Below are 18,930 nucleotides of genomic sequence, written 5' to 3'. Positions count from 1 at the left end.
TCCCGTGTAGGGGTCACATTCTCTAGATCTGAACGTTAAAGAATCCTTGCAACAACTCTCTAAAAGGTCCGTATCTACCTGTTGCAAAGCAAATTACTGTCCCTGTCCAACGTATATCATCAGTCCCTAATTCCCTTCCTTCATCCAGATCTACATACCTTAATGAGCATACTTATTGTATAAATTGTTAATATGTTCTCGCATTTATTATGTATGAAATGTTTGTCATTGGACATAAAGCAAATAACAATCAATCAATCAACTTTTTACAAAACCGGATTTTTTATATCTATCTTTATCACAAGAACTTTCATGTTAATTCAGAAATAATATAATCCGTGTAGTAGTTAATATATATATATATATATGTTTCTTTAAAACCGGAATCATATGCGTTTATAGATGGTTTTTGACTTGTGGTTATTCACTTCTGTTACCTTAATCGCTCGAAGAGTTAAGTTTTATATTGTTCTCGACTCACCAGTTATCTCACTGTAAGATACAGCATATAAAAATCAACCATTTTTCTTTTCTTTTTTTTAAAAGGCGCACAATTCGAAGTCATCGAGATAAAAAAACACAAACAAACAAAAAACAAATATCAGTTAACATTTCACAGTTAACATGAAAGTTTTGTAATTTGAAAATGTGATTAAACGTGCTTTTTTTATTATTTTGTTAACGGTGAATCAAGAGTACTGTTTGATATTCAGATTAGATTAGCTTTTGTCAAATTAAGTAGTTTAATCAACTTAAATACTGTGGCTCCCCTAGCTTATATAGAGTGCATTTCTTTCTAGCACAAACGATGCAAACGACTAAGCGCGCACATGTTTTTATCATTTGTTTCAAACATACGTTTGCAAAGTTTACATAAACTTTGACAAACTATGCACTCGCTAAAAATGCGTCTGTTGTTTGTCGTTTGTCGTTTGTTAGTACAAACGCTACATTTGTTTCTAACTTCAACCTTTAATATACTAAAATCAATCGGGTCCAGGACCAATCCAGTATATCTTATTATAATCCTTCGTAATTCATCCATTTTCTATGTGCATATATTTAGAGTAATTTAGAGCTGGTATAACTCTATGAATGATACATATTTTTTCTTGTGGAATACATTTTTCATAATTCATACTTGCATGCTTGTAGTATGAGACTTATGTGTGTATTTTAAGAATAGAAATTCATATCTGGTATGTGTTTTTATTACCAGTATTACAAAGAGGTGTTTCGGTTATGGTCATGTAGACCTAGGCCTATCCTTATCAAGTATCCCCTATATTTTACCTTTCTTGTAATATTTTAGACTGGTTTGAATTTGATTTCACTTATGGAGATACATCTTTTTACCAACAACACGTGCATGCATTATTGAAAGTTCAAAACAGGGTCAGAAAACACGAATTAAACGATGCATTTTTTTCTTCTTTTGTAGTGTTTAGCAAACGATAACAAACGCCACACAACGTTTACAAAATTTTGGTTAGAAAGAAATGCACTCATAGACTTACTTACGGTTTGAATTGACAGATTTGATTATTCTATGAAGCAGAATAATTAATTAAGCAATAATTTTATTAATCAAGTCTCATTACTGACCATCTGTCAATTCTAACACAAATATTTCCTAACAAATATGTGACATTTTAATACAGTAAATTATTTCATGTGTTACGCAGAAGAGGATCACATTAGAGGGTAATGTATTATATATATATATATATATAATATTTTCTTGACAATAACAAAAAAAATATCTAAATGAGTAGCGAGTCCTATGTCAGAACTAGAATTAAATGAGATGCATAACTTTGTCATTGAACGTCTTTCATGCGTTGTGCATTCATCTACGCGAAAATTTACCTATTTAAGGGAAACTTTGACATGCAAAGCTGGTATTTGACACAATTAAGGAAGAGTTATTATGGTTTTAAAGTAAACATACGTGCTCTTTAGATTTTAACCAAGAACAAGAACGGCATTTTACACTTGATTTTTGTATTAAAGTTCAAATAGCGCTTATAATGCCCTTATAAGGACACTTTTCTAAATTTCATCATAATCTCTAAGATTTCAAAGTTATTTTTATTAGTTTTTGAGAAAATGCTCAAAACGGCATTTTGTGTTTCATCTTGTCCGCTGTCCATCAGCGAGAAACCAAAATAAAATGAGCCTCTCTTTCACAGAACTTCTATTTTTACTTAATCTGTTTACTATAGCATATAATGTTTCATTTCAGAAAAGTTTAAGTTACTGACCATGAGACGTTTTTCCTTCCTTGGTAACGTTTTCGGAAATAGACGCACTTCCATTACGTCAACTTCTAACTTAACTCCTAGACAAACACCCGAATCCCCAGAAATCGATTATCCATTTTCTGACGACGATGATGAAGATTGTAATGGAAGGGGGCATCGGTTCAGTGATGCTAGTGGCAAATTTCGGAATGATGATTTTAATGAGAAACAAGCAAAACGGACAAATGTCGAAATAAATGTTCGACAAAACAATTCAGGAAATGTCCATAATTTACGGAAACAGTTGGAAGAACAAAAAGGACTACACGAACCACACAGTAGAACGTCAAAGAAATCACTTTTGGGAAATCGTAAAGCTTTAGACAATAAAAAATCTAAAGTTACAAGAAGTGAAGAGACTTATACACTTGACCAAGATTATTTAGAGGAACCAAAAAGAAACAAAGTTGATATAGCACACCGTGGCCCCGACCGCCATACCAAACCCATTGCAAAGCAAGGTCTGATTACAGATTCGGAGTCAGACGATGAAATACGTAAAAAGATTGCTATAGCGCTTAACGAAAGAACATTAAATAAACAAAAAGACTCATATAAAAGGAAACGAAATTCTAAGAATGTAAAAATAGAGTTGAACGACAGAGATGACTTGTCCGTCTCAAGTAAAGATGGCTACATCCATGCCAACTGGTTGTATAGAAAACAGGCTACCAACAATGGGGTTCTTCTTCAGGTATCACTGGATGATATGAAATCGCTGTTAACTAATAATCAAACAAGGAAGCAAAATTTAAAAGAAGATTATCTAACTTCTGACACAGATACAATAAATACGAGCAGCAACAATTCTGGTGTGGCTTTACTACCACATGTAAAGAAAAAGAAGAAAGACATAACCACGTCAAAACGATTCTTGCCTTCAGATATGACTGAACGTAATTCAATGGCTTCTACCGATATGTATTTATCGGTTGGTAGTTATGATGCAGAGCGCTTTCTAACATCTAACCGAAGAATGTCTACAACCGAAAAGATGAACGCATATCTTTTGTCTCAAGCAAGAAGCATCAGCGGCAACTATCGTCCTACAAAGGAATATACTGATGAGTTTGATGGGTATGATGCTAACAAAAATATTGCAAACCAACGAAGACATTTTGGCACAGATGGGCGTCATAACGGCATTGAATTGGATGATTGTTGTTTTGCACATGGTCTTTTATGTGATTCTCGATGTTCTGACAATTTATATAAAGATCACCACTCAAGTTTGAATCATTGTAACAACAGTAGTTGTAAAAACTGTGGAACGTGTAACAACAGCAGTTGCAAAAACAGTGGAACTAACATATTCCCAAACATAATTTCTAATCATAGTGGATTTACAAATAACCCAGTATATAATAAAAATCTACCAACAACGGGTACACATTATCTACCATCGAATAACTATGTGAATCAACACTTCCATAGTCAAAATGCTTCATCTCAACATTTTCCAGTAACCACACATGGTAATAGTATGCCTGCACCTATTCAGGGATTATCACACAATGTTGCACAGGTACCGGCATTATTATATAATTTCTCAACAGTGCCCGGATTGTCACAGAATAACACACCAGTAGCTGGACTGCCGCAAAATGTATTTCCCAGCACGGTATTATCCCAGAATATTCATCAGATGACACAACCGGTACATTCTGCTATTGGTCAAATCGTACAGCAACCAAATGATCCAACAAAAACCGACTGTAGCTCAAGAATCACAATAGAACAACCGAATGTAGACAAAGAAGATACAAACAAGGAAAATACGGAAAACAAAGGTGCATTTAAAAGTTTTTAATAACAATAAAGCGTACAAGTTTGAGCTTGCTAAAGTGGATAAGGCTCTATGTAATTTTACAGCCAAGATAAACAGTATCAAGTCATTTGCTCAATAATTGGGCTTATAGAGAACTAACATATATTGGAAGGGTTGTAGTTATTAAAACTTTAGCACTTCCCATTTTGGTTCAAGTTCTGACTGTCCTTCCTAATCCCCCAGAAGGGGTTTTGAAGGAGATTCAGAATATATTTTTCAATTTTTTATGGAAAGGAAAACCTGATAAAGTGAAAAGGGCAGTGATAATGTCAGAACACTGTGGTGGTGGTCTTAAGATGCCTAATTTTATTATTTTTGCTATAGTGTAAAAATGTCTTGGCTGTATAAATTATTAGACCCCCAAAATTACTCTCCTTGGAAAGTCTTGCTACTTAGTTATATACAAAAATTTGGGGGGGACAGAATTTTACACTTTAGTCAAGAGGGATTGCTTTACTTAGCTGAAAAAGTCAATCCCTTTTGGCATGATATCCTGGTAAATTTTTCCATGTTAAAAAATAAGCTAAAAGCTGAAAACAATACTGGAATTCTGGCCCAGTCCATATGGCTGAACCCAAACATCAAAATGGATGGCAAGATGATTTTGAGGTTCAATTATATTGAAAAATGTATATTCTTTATTAATGATCTGATGTCAGATAATAATACATTACTCTCATATGATGAATTTCAAAAAAAGTATGATATCAATACTAATTTTGTAGAGTTTTATGGTATTTTAAGTGCTATTCCAAATAGATGGAAAAGTATAATAGAAGGTAGTTCAAAACTGGATATTATTGAAAATAAATTAATAGATAAAGTTAAAAAGGAACCAAAATATTGTAAATTTTTCTATAAATTATTTTTGGAGGATAATAAAGTGGTATCTTTAACTTCCCGTAATAAATGGGAAATAGATTTAAATATGCAGATTGAAGATTGGAATGCTATTTATTCCATGTCCTTCATTATAACCAGAAATTCTTTTTTAAAAAACTTTCAATTTAAGATTGTTCATAGGATTCTACCATGTAATTCATTTTTATTGAAATGTAAATTAAAAGAAATTGAACTATGTACATTTTGTTCAGAAATTAAAGAAAATATTTTTCACATTTTTTGGGAATGTAATGTAACACAAAACTTCTGGCTATCCGTTATAGGTTGGATTAAAAATTATGGCATTCTCCTGCCTTTCAGTGCAAAAGAAGTCATTTTAGGTGTGTCTGAGGATTTTGTCAACAGTAAAACAGTTAATAATATTTTGTTGTTATTCAAATATTATATATACAAATGAAGATGTAAGAACATATCCCCCACAAAATATGGTGGGATAGAATATTCAAAATATTGGATTAATATAGAAAAATACTCTGTATGTTTCTTAACCCCTGTACAAAAAGTAAAAATTGATCAGAAATGGTATTTGTTAGAAGCAGCTTTTATTTAATTAATTAACAAAATCAACTGTAATATTTATATTTATATCTTATTATATCTTTATGAGTTGGTTGATCTTTCAAGCATTGCTTAATTTTTTATAATGTGTATCTAATACTGTAGTATGTAATTTCACATGTTTCATCATGAAAAATAAAAAAATGACAAAAAAAAAAAAGCGTACAAGTTAAAGTCAGAGAGTACAATCGTAATTCAGTCGTCAGAAAATCAGATATTTATTATCAAAACTGTAAATTCAGTGTAGGTTTGAAAATACATGTGTTTTCTCATAGAAATTCCTGTTCTTGACTTTCTTTACAAAATATGACCTTGTGAAGTGAAATGTATTGCATGAACAATCACCATGGTAAATAATTAATGGTGTTAGTCTTGAATTACACAGTGAAATGAATACTATTAGCCGGAAATACTAAAAATATTTGCATAATGCTTTTTTACAACATATTTAATATTTTCAGGTTTACCGTCAACAACAGACCCAAAGAACACTCATAGTAAAAAAGAACAACAAATGCAGAATGTGGGAAAGCTTCGTCCACTTTCTCTTATACTGACCATTTTAGCAGGGGTAACGATTTTAGCTCTCTTTCTTTTGGATGCTTCTTCTATAATTTCATAATAACTAGACACAATGTCTCTGATATAATGTTCATTTTATTGTTTTCTTAAATGAAATTTTAGAAACTGAGAAAATGTCAGATAGTCAAGTTAAAGAACATTGGCGTTCAATTTCGGCTTTTGACCGGTGCGTTTACACGGTATTATTTTCCTTTCGATTTTCATTCAATTTTTACCCGTGTACCAGCTTTCGGTTATAATCGAACCGTGTGAACGCTAAAGTCGAATGTGAAGTTGAAACGTCGTTTTGAAATCGAATCGTACGCTATTTCCATTCGACGTTTCGACTGTAATCGGATCGTGTGAACGCCAAATTGACTAAATGTATTAGTCGATTGAAAAAATCAAGTTGTTTTTTTTTTAAGTTCATTGCTAAGGCAATTGCAAAAATCGTTTAAAATCGGATGAAAATCCCAATCGTGTGAACAGACCGCTTTTCGATTTACATGTATAGGAAACGACATTGAATCGGATGGAAAATCGGATAGAAAATCCTTTACCTTTACACTTAAAATCGGAATGATATACATTATCTGTATATTTTTCTGAAGTGTTTGTATAGAATGCATGCACGAATATTCTTCATATGGATGTACATTTGTATAGAATGCACGAACAATCGTTATATCATTTGTACAGTCCACTCTATGAGTATACGTGTATTATAGCAACTTTTGGTCCCCATAATGTGTTCCTTCGAATATATTAATCTGAAAATCATTTATAGATTTTTTCAAAGTAACATATCATAACAGATTACCTAGTAAAGTGAATGACTCTAACTTAAAAACGTCACCGAACAGCCTTCAACAACCTTTAACATCCTTTGAATGAAATCTTAATATATATCTTCTTCTATGTTTTAGCTATGTGGCTTTGGAGTGATTGGTGTTGGAGTTTGGAGCATGATAGATGAAGATATTACCATGTACACAGAAGTTATACAAGAAAAGGACAACCAGAACTTCTTATACTTCTGTTATGGGCTGTGTTTCTTGGGCACCTTGTCTACTGTAGCCTTTTTATTTGGCTTTTGTGGTCTCTTAAAGCTGAATCCGTGCTGTTTAAAAGTGGTATGTACATTTGAATCTCCAGAAAATTATTATCAAGAAACTCGTTCTCTTTTAAATATAGACAAAAAGCATTAATGGGTTTCCAAATTCAAAGCTTTTCAACACCTCAATTCAGGGATTATAATGATAAAAAATTCGTTAGGGGTTCCACGGAACCCTGTGTCTCGCCTGCGATTACTGCTGTCCGTGTAAAAGTGTAATGTTGACTTAAAAATGAGTCCATTTATAAGTAAAATACAGAATTTATAAAAAAAAATCAAACTTTTTCTTTATATGCTATTTCTTTGTCTTTAAGATTTAGCTTCTGTCTAAGTTTCATAAAAATACAAGACGGTTCACAAATTTATCATGTCAAAATAATTTAATCCCAGACTGTCTGTAAATTTTAACTGTAAAAAAAAACTAAGTCCATCTATAAGACAAATACTGAAAAAGCTTCTGCCAAAGTTTCAGAAAATTCTACATGTATGAAGGTTTGACAAAGTAATTGATGTGTAACAAACTTTAACCCAAGACTGTATCTACTTGTTAACTGTAATATCAACTAAGTCCATTAACAGTGAAATACGGAAAATGAAACCAAATATATATTTCAATATGTTGCTCTGGATACTGTCTTTTGGTCATAAACAAGCTTCTATCCATATTTCATAAAATTCCATGAAGGTTTGACAAAGTTATTGATGACTGAAAAACTTTAACCTCAGACTAAATCTGAAATTTAATTGTAAAAAAAACTAAGTCCATGTATTAGTAAAATACGGAAAAATGAAAATAAATATTTTAAAATTTTTCCTCTAGATACTATATTTTGGTCATAAACAAGCTTCTATCCAAATTTCTTAATATTCCATTAAGGTTAGACAAAGTTATTGATGTCCAAAAAAACTTTAACCACAGACTGAAACTTAATGTTGACGCCGCCGACGCCGACGACAGAATCTAGGATCGCTATGTCTCGCTTTCGCGACATAAATATCGCAGGCTCGACAAAAAGGAAGATAATTGTGCTTATTTTTATATTTTTATATTGAAAAGATATGAATTTAAACGAAATATAACATTTTACTATTTCTAGCATTGGTCAGCAGAAATTGGCGGCGCTGCTTTGATTGTTGCAATCGTGGCTTTGATTTATTTGAACTTGGACAATCTATACAATATTCCAGTACTGACATTGGTCACAGGAAAGGTAGGTCAAACCTTCTTGATATGATAACCAGAGTATTTCACGTCCAACTAAACTTCTTAATGCCTAGTTTTTTTTAAAGATTGCTTGTTTTTTATATTACCTCTGAGTATTACTAAGAGCACAACGTTTTAATTATGCTTGTTTGTTAAGCTCTATTGGAGAATATACTTAGAGCTCACATTTTAGTTAACTGTTTATTAGATTAACTGTGAATTCTTTGTGACCTATAGTAAATGGTCACAAAGCTTTCAGTCGTCACCCTTTTTTTTCACTTGTTCCATGATTTTATTGGCTTATAATAATTATAACAGTTGTATATGTAGTAAACACATGTTCTATTGTCCATCTTGCAAACAGCAGTTTTAACTTTTGTCTTTGTACACATTGAAATAGTTATGCATTATACTCTCGATTCGATATGCAACAGGCTGTATATCAATGATATTGTTATTGATTATACGTACAAAAATACTGAAAAAGATAACAACCACAAGCAATTGTACAATGAGTGTATTATGAGATCAAGATGTAACGTGCAAAAGAAGACGAAGTCGTTATAACTAGCTTAATCGAATTTCTAATAATAAAATAATTTTGAATCTTTAAAAAAAAAATTTTTTTTTAGTTTACAAGAAGAACAATCGTTGAAAATGTCGAATCTTTTGCTGATTGCGTATATTTCTTAGACTATACATTGGTTTTCATTTTTAATTAGCAATTTAATTTCCGATAGTCTTTTTTGTAATCTTAAGATATTTGAAGAAACAAGGAAAACAGATTCACGATGCCTGCAGTGTTTTTCAGATTCAATATTTTATTATAGTCTCACCACATACAATTACATATATTTACACAATAAAATATTCATACAGGTACGTAAAACAGATAACAAGAAACATTACATTAACATTGTATGTGCCAATCGTAAAAGATTTATGAGAGACTGTACAAGCAATATTTAAATACAGTTTGATATTGAACATATTATATATAATATATATTTCTTTAAAAATATCATTAAAATACAGCATAATCAATGATATAAAAAAAACCATTTCTTCTGATTAAAATGTTATAGCAGGTTCTGGCCACACTTTCAAAATCTTAATCGTTATTGAATAAGAAAATCAGCTTTTCATTATCTGATAAAACGTTAAAATCCACATTAAAATTTGCAGCTTCATAAAACAATATGCATCTAAGATCTTCGTATAGTGGACATTTAAATAAAACATGCAGTTTATCTTCAATACTATTATTACAATAAAATCATGTTCTTTCGTGTATTTCTTTTCTTTCATATCTGCCTGTTTCTATATATTCTAAGGGGAGCAACTCCACATCTAAATTTTGCAAAAGCACTCATAAAATTAGGTGGCAATTTACATTTTAAGCAAGGATTTGTATAGTAAGACTTACTATACAAATCCTTGTTGTAAGTAAGGTTCAGTACAATAATCATATTAAAATAATTCATATGTTCTTAATGTGTTACCTTGAGCAAACGTAGATACTCTATTACTCTAATTTATTTTATTTTTATCAAACATTATTGTTCAATTGGTACAACAATACTCTTATTTAATACATTAGTTTCAAAGTTACAATAGTCTTCAAAATAATGAGTTTTAAACATTTCCATTACCCTAAGTTTCCAATTCTTGATTCTACCTCTAGCTTTCTTCATCGACCATTTGAAAACTTTAAAATTTATTCTATCATGACTCATATATTTGTACATCTTGTCCAGTGTCTAAATACACTTGTCCATTGTTTTACAGATGCTGGTTTCCAACCCATATCTCCATGTATGGCATCACTTGGTGTATATTTACCGACACCCATTAAACATCTTATGACTCTATTTTGGACAGCATTAATCATGAGTAATCACGTGACATATAAAATATAACCTTATAGCACTGACTTATCTTTAACATAAAAGTTTCGAGTATCACAGAAAAAAAAATGATATACGTGTTCATTTCCTAAACAATGTCATTGCCTTCACTAAGCATCTTAATAACGGATATTGTTTTGAATTCTTATAAATTAACAATGTTCGAAAAGTTCACCGAATTCCTATTATCATTTATATTTCCTCTCAAATAATGAAATAATATATAAATAACACATAGCTGAGAGGGCGATAGAGCAGATTGTTACCCCGAGAAAACATGGTCAACCGAGGCGAAGCCTAGGTTGACAATGTTTTTCAAGGGGTACCGATCTGCTCTATCACCCTCTCAGCTATGTGTTATTTAATTTATTATACTGAGTGTTCTATCATTATTGTTTTTTACTATCAAATTTTCAAATTGAAAGAACTTAACTATATGAAGTCATGTACATAACAACGTTACAGTTTATTAGAAAAACAACAGAAGATAAGCAAGATATATTTTTTGATTTTGACAGTCTATGAAAAAGTTCTTAGGCCAAAACGTAGAACTTGAGCATTGTCTTAAATAGTAGATGTAAATTCAATTCATTGTCTTTTAAATTATCGATTTTTGATTGGTCTGCACGAGAGGGTGACATTCAAAAATTGTCTCCCGCTGAGCCATGGTATAGAGTAAATTATCTCCCTCGTATTAGCCAATCAAAATCATGCATTTTAACGTGAAATATAATAACATTTGTTTTAGGTAGAAACAAACCTAGCCAAGTTTTTAAAGGAATCGCTGATGAACAATTACTTAGATGGATCACCTACAGCCTTATCCTGGAACAGACTGCAAATCGAGGTAGAAATGTCTTGTATTAAGCTATTGCCGAAATCAATACAAGCATTTCAGGTACAGAACAGCAACAGCACATATTTTTCGGGTTGCTTGGTTGCTACAACACATCGTCTCAGTTGTTTGGTCGAGCCGATATATCTCTCGGTTGATTAATTGATACAGCACATCTATAGGTTGCTAGGTTGATACAACACATCTCCTCAGTTGCTTGGTTGATACAACACATCTCCTCAGTTGCTTGGTTGATACAACACATCTCCTCAGTTGCTTGGTTGATACAACACATCTTCCTAGTTGCTTGGTCGAGCCGATATCTCTCTCGGTTGCTTGGTTGATACAACACATCTCCTCATCAGTTGCTTGGTTGATACAACACATCTTCTCAGTTGCTTGGTAGATCCGATATATCTCTCGGTTGATTAATTGATACAGCACATCTCCTATAGGTTGCTTGGTTGATACAACACATCTTCTCAGTTGCTTGGTTGTTACAACACATCTTCTCAGTTGCTTGGTCGACCCGATACATCTCTCGGTTGATTAATTGATACAGCACATCTATAGGTTGCTTGGTTGATACAACACATCTTTTCGGTTGCTTAATTGATACAATTAATATTTTAATCTTTTCCGTTGCTTGATTGTTACAACACATCTTTCGGTTTCTTAGTTGATACAGCACTTCTTCTCGGTTGCTTGGATACACCTAATATTTTCGGTTGCTTGGTTGATGCAATTCATCTTTACAGTTGCTTAGTTACAACTCATCCTTTACATATTTTCGGTTCTTTAGTTGTTGCAACACATCTTTTCGGTTGATCGGTCGATACAACACATCTTTTCGGTTGATACAACACATCTTTTCGGTTGATCGGTTGATACAGCACATCTTTTCAGCTTCTTGCATGGTTGATACAGCGTATATTTTCGGTCGCTTGGTTGCTACAACACACCTTTCGTTAGCTTGGTTGTAAACATTACATACGTAAACCAAGCATAAAAACAGAATTAAGATAGTTCCTCACCAGCAAGCGCAGGTCAATGATATTCAGTTTTAACAGAGCATGGACCCCTTAATTGGTTCGATATTTCTGTTGGTAGACTGTGAGTCCGCCCAGTAGCCAGTTCTGTGCATATTGTTTTATCAAATATTGTCGTTATAAAATTTTGGAAATCATTTGAATCAAGAAATGTATCGCTCTCTCATGCATGGCTCTGTCCGCGTGTTTTGGGCTTTACCTTTGGTTCTTTTTAGTTTTATCAGCTCTTTAAAATTTGTATTAGATTTTGGGTTGTCAAATAAAACGGCCTAGAACATCACTGAAGAGACATTAATAGTCGTAATGCGCATCTATTGCAGTAAAATTGGCATCATTAATGGTTTTCTTTACCTTTATTAACGAAGGAAAATGTTATGCCTATTTATGTCATGATTATAACGAACATTAGAAGTTTTAAGTTGTTTTGTTTTTTGCAATTTTATAGGGAACATGCAATTTGTGATCAATAATTATCTGAACAGACACCTAATTAGGTCGCATACTTCTTTAGGTCGTGGAGTGCTGTTTGAAAATAAACCTTATTGTTACGTTTCACATTTAAACATACGCTGAAGTTTTGTAATTTCTTATGCAATAAAAAGAAAATATTATAATATTAAATATTCATGGACTACTTCGTTTCAACAGAAGAGCTGTTGTGGCATCAAGGGCAAAGAGGACTATGCGTACAGTGCTTGGACTAATAATTCTAGGACGTTTCCAAAGGTACATGTATTTTTATACTCTTCAAATACTAGATAATAAAACTACATTAAATTCCCTGAATAATTAATAAACATCACATAAAACAAATCATGCAGATAATAGAAAATAACACTTATGCTACTTAAAATGACCTAGAAATGATCATACCACATCTTATTTTTATATTGAAAATTTTAATGCACGAACAAATATACAGAGCAATTAAATAGACTACAGCTTGTTCATTCAAACAACTGTTTGACTGTTGACTTTTTATAACAATTAAAGAAAATTCTGCTGAATATATTTTTTTTTTGTGGGGAAGCCAAGACATTTTCCTGTTTTGGAATATTTCTATATCAAACATCGTGATGAATAATAATTATTATAGAAAAAGAATTCAACTAAGTTACACACAAACTTGTACAACTGTTTACCAATTTTCTCCCAACTGGTCAATTTTATATATAAACTCTAATAGTTGGTTTAAAAACATAAAAGTTGTTGAAAACCAAATTAATGAGGAGGATCTAGAGTAAAGTCAACTAAAGCATGTTGTTTCACCTAAGCAATATCAATTTTAATGTCTCTTAACTAAATTGTTAAAAAAGATGTAGTTCAAATTCAAGTCAAACCAACATGTTGCAAGGAAATCAGCTCACACTTAATTGTATAACAGTTGATACAACTGTTGATGCAAATACTATTTGACTAATCACTTGAAAATCGTGTAGAAATGAAACGTGTTATATTGGTATTTTTGTAGAACCGATTTTGACAATATTTGGTTCCTCTTGAATATGCATGAAATTATGATCGCTGCATTTACAATTTTGGAAATTAATTTTTGACAGTAATGATCACATTTATTTTACTTTTGTTGAAATATTAACATACAATCAAGATAATTTGAATTAATTCTTAATCAAATTTGAGTTCAAGGTTAGTGAAAAAAAGAATCTTGTAGAATTTTATAGTGTTTGATCAAATTTTAATATGTGCTATTTTAACTCCAGAAAAAGTTTCCGAACAGTTGTTGTGTTGTTAAAGAAAAAAACTATGTTGACCCACAGCCAACAAATACAATGCTGTGTCATTTGCAGACCAGTGGATTTTACCACCAAAAGGTATAGAATGAAAAACTGTTTTGTCTTGTCTCAATCTCATACCTGTTCAATGTTGAAGTTTATCAAGTCCAGTCTTCAGTGCAATGTTATTTTACCATATTAAGAACTATTCTGTACTCCGACCAAATTATCTAATATCTCCTCTAGAAAATCACCAGTAGTGCACTCTAAGAGCTTCTAATGACTTACGTATGTGTTTTATTTTGATAATGAACACCAGATATTTAATATGGCATGTGTAATTTCCTGTCTTAAATGACTTAAAACATAAAGAAGAAGCTTTTCGCAAGAAGATATAGACTTTCTGAACACGATTAACTTTTGGTGAGAGTGGAATAGGAAGCTTTACTTTTGATGAAAGCACAACAGTATAAGTGACCTCTAGTGAGAGTACAAGAGGGAGAATGGCCTCTAGTGAGAGTACAAGAGGGTGAATGACCTCTAGTGAGAGTAAAAGTGGATTATTGTCCTCTGGTGAGAGTACAAGAGAATGGTTGACCTTTGTTTGGATTGTAAGAGGATGACCGACCTCTGGTGATAGAAGAGGGCGATTGGCCTTTGGTGAGAGTACACCAGCATGGATGACGTCTGGTGAGAGTGGTTATAGAAGAAGTGACCTCTGGTGAGAGTGTTTATAAAAGGAGTTATTAAGAGCAAGAAAATACTTGGAAAATATCATTTTGTTATTTTTTATAGGGTTGTCTAGAAATGGTGATGATTTGGTATAAAGAAAATAGCCTGATTACACTTGGAGTTTTAGGAGGACTATTTTTAGTTGAGGTATGACAACACAAATTGTATTAATTTCAGAAAATTATGCATGATGGGAAATATAAAGCTGAAAAGCACTGTTATCTAACAAGTGATTTCCAGAAAATTGAAATTTGGAAAATACATGTTTTTTTTAAATGTTCTAATTGCTTATTTCATGGATTTTACCTTGTTTTTAAATAAAAGCACTTATCTGTGCACTTAATGGTTTTCAATCAATAAATTATACTTGAAGAAGACTCTAATTTTTATTACCCTATATACTTCACTGATAAAATCATATAGCAACAGCAAAACTTAACTGGCTGTTTTTGTGGTATAAATGACATATTTTAACGTTGATGTTTGACTATTGTGCTGTATGTGTTTGGCCATGCACAAAACATGAATAGCAGTTTTGATATATATCAGGAAAATTATGAATATATGTGTGCTCATAAAAATAGAATTGACATCTTAATCAAAAATAGGATTTTATTGTTTTTTTTGTTTAAATCCAAAAATTAACTTTAAAAATTCGTAAGGGTTCCGCGGAACCCAGTGTCTCGCCTACTTTTTCTGTTAATCGCAGGCTCAACAAAAATGAGGAAGTAAATCAATAAAAATATTCCTCTTGATACTATCTTTTGATTGTAAGAAGCTTCTGTCCAAGTTTGATAAAATTCCAGGGTAGTTTATGAATCTAATAAATGTTTAAAAACTTTAACTGCAGACTGAATGTAATGTTAACTGGAAGAAAACAAAATTTCCTTCTAGATACTAGCATTTGATCATAAACAAGCTTCTGTTCAAGTTTGGTACAAATCCAAAATAGTATAAGAAAGTTATTAAAATTTTAAAAACTTTAACCACAGAGTGAATATGTTGTTTCCTGGCAGAAAATCTAAGTCCATTTAAAAGTAAAATAAGGAAAAAATGGAATTTTATTTTTTTATAAAATTTACTTCTAGATACTATCTTATGATCATAAACAAGCTTCTGTCCAAGTTTGGTACAAACCCAGGATAGTTTAAGAAAGTTATTAAAATTTTAAGAACTTTAACCACAGAGTGAATGTAATATTTACCGGCAGAAAAACTAAGTCCATTTATAAATAATTTAATTTTGGATGTAACACGTCTTCTGATTGGCTGAGAGAATTTTGTTTATCAGCTCATAGACATAATTTTGTCATGTGACCATTACGTCATCAACGTTTTTATCATGATTTACTCCTTACAAATGGAATTTAGAATTAAATTATAAGGAATGATTGTAATATGTTTTCCGTCTATTCGAAATAACATAAAAAATGTGGTGCACACTGTTAAATAACCCGCTACGCGCGTTATTCAGTGTGCAGCACATCTTTTTATGTTATTTCTTCATAGACAGAAAAAATATTAGTCATTCCTTAAGTAAAATACGGAAAAAATGGAATTTTATTTTTACAAAATTTACTTCTGGATACTATCTTATGATCATAAACAAGCTTCTGTCCAAGTTTGGTAGAAATCCAGGATAGTTTAAGAAGGTTATTAAAATTTCAAAAACTTTAACCACAGAGTGAATATTTGTGGACGCCGCCGACGACAACGACGACGACGACGCCGACGGAATGTAGGATCGCTATGTCTCGCTTTTTCGACTAAAGTCGAAGGCTCGACAAAAATGTTAAGATATAACAATTGTTTAGAACAGGACCAATTGCTTTCCTGGCCTCGGTAATTTATATGCAAAAATCTCTATAGATAGATAAGTTCAAATCCACATTATTTGTTTTTTCATTGAATTTACTTATCATTAATAAAAGCAACAGTACACATAAATGAACTTGAATTGTTCAAAAATATCTAAAATCAGAAAAACTATTAAATTATCCTGGGACCAATATAATTTATATAAAGGTATCATGTATTAGTTCCAGAATTATCCTATAGTAAATGTTCATTTGCAAAGCGTGGATCCTGCAAAGAGAGTAATGTTGCCTTGCGTTGTAGTTGGATCACAAAAAGGGTGCATATCCGTAAAATTAATGTTTGTCCCTTTTTTTATTTGAAATGTTGTGTAAAATTTTGACCATTGTACTGGCAAATGCTGAAAAATTATTTACCGTGTTATCCATTGAAGCAGAAAGCGAATCATATACTAATTTGTGTGGGTAAAAACATAATGTGACATATCAATGTTACCAATGTATTGCATAAACCTAAATCTTCCAAATCTCTCTTATACTGTCACTTTAGAGGTCATTCAAAATATGTCATCGAAGCATAAGTAAACTTATATTTAGTGAAATAAAAAAAGTATCAGTAAAATGGCAGTTGTTTTATTTTTGGTGAATTGAACAAATAATCCATTAAATGTACAAGGAATTGTAGGCCATGGAAATGTTGACAGGAAATGCTGTATTTGTTTTAATTTGTAGATTGCTTGTTTTCTGTTAGCCTTCAAGATATCTAGAAGTATTGTGCTAGACCGAACATGAGAGAAACCAACAACCATATGATGGAGTAACTACATTTGTCATCGAGAACTGCAAAATACTGATAGTTCAGTCTAGTATAGAGTACTGAGGAGAGGAAACAGAGTAGGCAGATCAAGGTGGAATATGCTAAGAAAGTGATTGCAAACTGAAATAAAATATGATGATTCCTGCTTTTTTGTTCTTTTTACATAAACTAGTGTACTCCTGATAACGTGTAGAATTTTAATGTGGATACTTGCAGGCACATTCCAGAATCAAACAAGAAATATGCTTGTAAAGAACCATTATTCCTTTATGTATGTAGACACGTAATGTTAGGGCCCATTGAAAGGTAACTCCACAGGTCTCCTGGGAAAAGCCATGTGTAAACAAGCCGTGATGTAGTAACATCAAACCAACAATTTGGGATATATGAATAACAACATATTCCTAAATTTGCAAAGAAGAGACTCCTTCATTTAACTTTGATATGTTGTAATGTATTACGTGTATTGGGATTTACAAAATGTGCTCTAGCCCATGCACCAAAACATACCAAAGTCTGTACTAATGATCGAAGGGGCCATCTGAGGACAATCTAGTACAAGTTGGTCCATTCAATAAATACCTTTTCATATTTCAAGTTTATACTTTGATAAGCAGACAAAATAGCTGACAATCAGTTTACACAACTCAACTCCTAACAAATTCCGTATAGAAATTGCTTCTCAATGATGATTTTTGTTCTTTTTTTGTTATATCTTAAATGATAAAAACTTAATTAGCAAAAATGATTAGCAAGAGAACATCTACAAGATAAACTGTTATCACAGAGATATGTCTCGCCTTTTTGTAATTTTGATTATGCAAATGTTGAAATTAAAATAGCAATATTTTAACATGTTACATAAGTTATGCAAATATTCAGTCAATAAACCATGACTGAGGTACATGGCTAAACAATCTTCATGTAAATGAGATGTGCCAATGCTAAAACAACTGCATACCAAATATCATTGACTTATTATAAGATGTTCCCTTTAAACAAACCGAAAATACAAACATTAAATTGTAACCTATGTAAACATTTCATAGTCAATGAACCATGAAAAGAGGGTGGGGCTATATAATCTCCACGGAAACGATACTTAACAGGCTATTATTTCAACTTGGAATTATTTTTAATTATGGAATTTGCATAATTTCTTGTGCTTGAAAATTTTAATAAATTCCATGTTTATTCTGTATTTTAATGTTCTGTGCGGCGTACAACACTTACTATTACAAAGAAGAATGCACATTTTCAATAGAATGTACTGTGCGGCGCACAACACTATCTATACAAAATACATTGTATGGAAAGTGTTATGCACTGCTCAAAACATTATAATACAGAATAAACATGGAATTTATTAAAAATTTCAAGCACAAGAAATTATGCAAATTCCATAATTAAAAATAACTCTAAGTTGAAATAATAGCCTGTTCCTTGCAAATGCCAATAAATGTGCATACCAAATATCATCGACTTAACATTAGCAGTTCATCTTAAACTGATCTAATCACAATGAAATGTGCTGATGCTTAAACAACTGAATACCAATTCACATTGGCCTACC

The 18,930-nt window shown here is 31.8% G+C and overlaps 1 protein-coding gene across 1 annotated transcript; it reads left to right on the top strand.

Annotated features, from left to right (window-relative positions):
* The first annotated feature begins 2,255 nt into the window (after positions 1–2,255).
* On the top strand, positions 2,256–17,474 carry LOC127704257 (uncharacterized). Its single transcript, XM_052208222.1, has 9 exons — positions 2,256–4,093; positions 6,054–6,163; positions 7,080–7,286; positions 8,365–8,482; positions 11,131–11,225; positions 12,911–12,988; positions 13,984–14,094; positions 14,791–14,874; positions 17,273–17,474. The coding sequence occupies exons 1-9, from the start codon at positions 2,266–2,268 to the stop codon at positions 17,330–17,332; spliced, it is 2,691 nt and encodes an 896-aa protein (XP_052064182.1). The 5' UTR covers positions 2,256–2,265; the 3' UTR covers positions 17,333–17,474.
* The last annotated feature ends 1,456 nt before the right edge of the window (positions 17,475–18,930 follow it).

Source organism: Mytilus californianus, unplaced genomic scaffold, assembly GCF_021869535.1.
Source record: "Mytilus californianus isolate M0D057914Y unplaced genomic scaffold, xbMytCali1.0.p SCAF_6, whole genome shotgun sequence".
Taxonomy (NCBI): domain Eukaryota; kingdom Metazoa; phylum Mollusca; class Bivalvia; order Mytilida; family Mytilidae; genus Mytilus; species Mytilus californianus.
This window is presented reverse-complemented; position numbering and strand designations above follow the sequence as displayed.

What these genes read in the sequence shown, in the direction of transcription:
- LOC127704257 (XM_052208222.1), top strand. Translation starts at nt 2,266, where the DNA reads ATGAGACGTTTTTCCTTCCTTGGTAACGTTTTCGGAAATAGACGCACT. An exon ending in ATCCGTGCTGTTTAAAAGTG is followed by an intron (nt 7,287 to 8,364) that starts GTATGTACATTT and finishes TACTATTTCTAG; the next exon opens with CATTGGTCAGCAGAAATTGG. An exon ending in GTGGATTTTACCACCAAAAG is followed by an intron (nt 14,095 to 14,790) that starts GTATAGAATGAA and finishes TATTTTTTATAG; the next exon opens with GGTTGTCTAGAAATGGTGAT.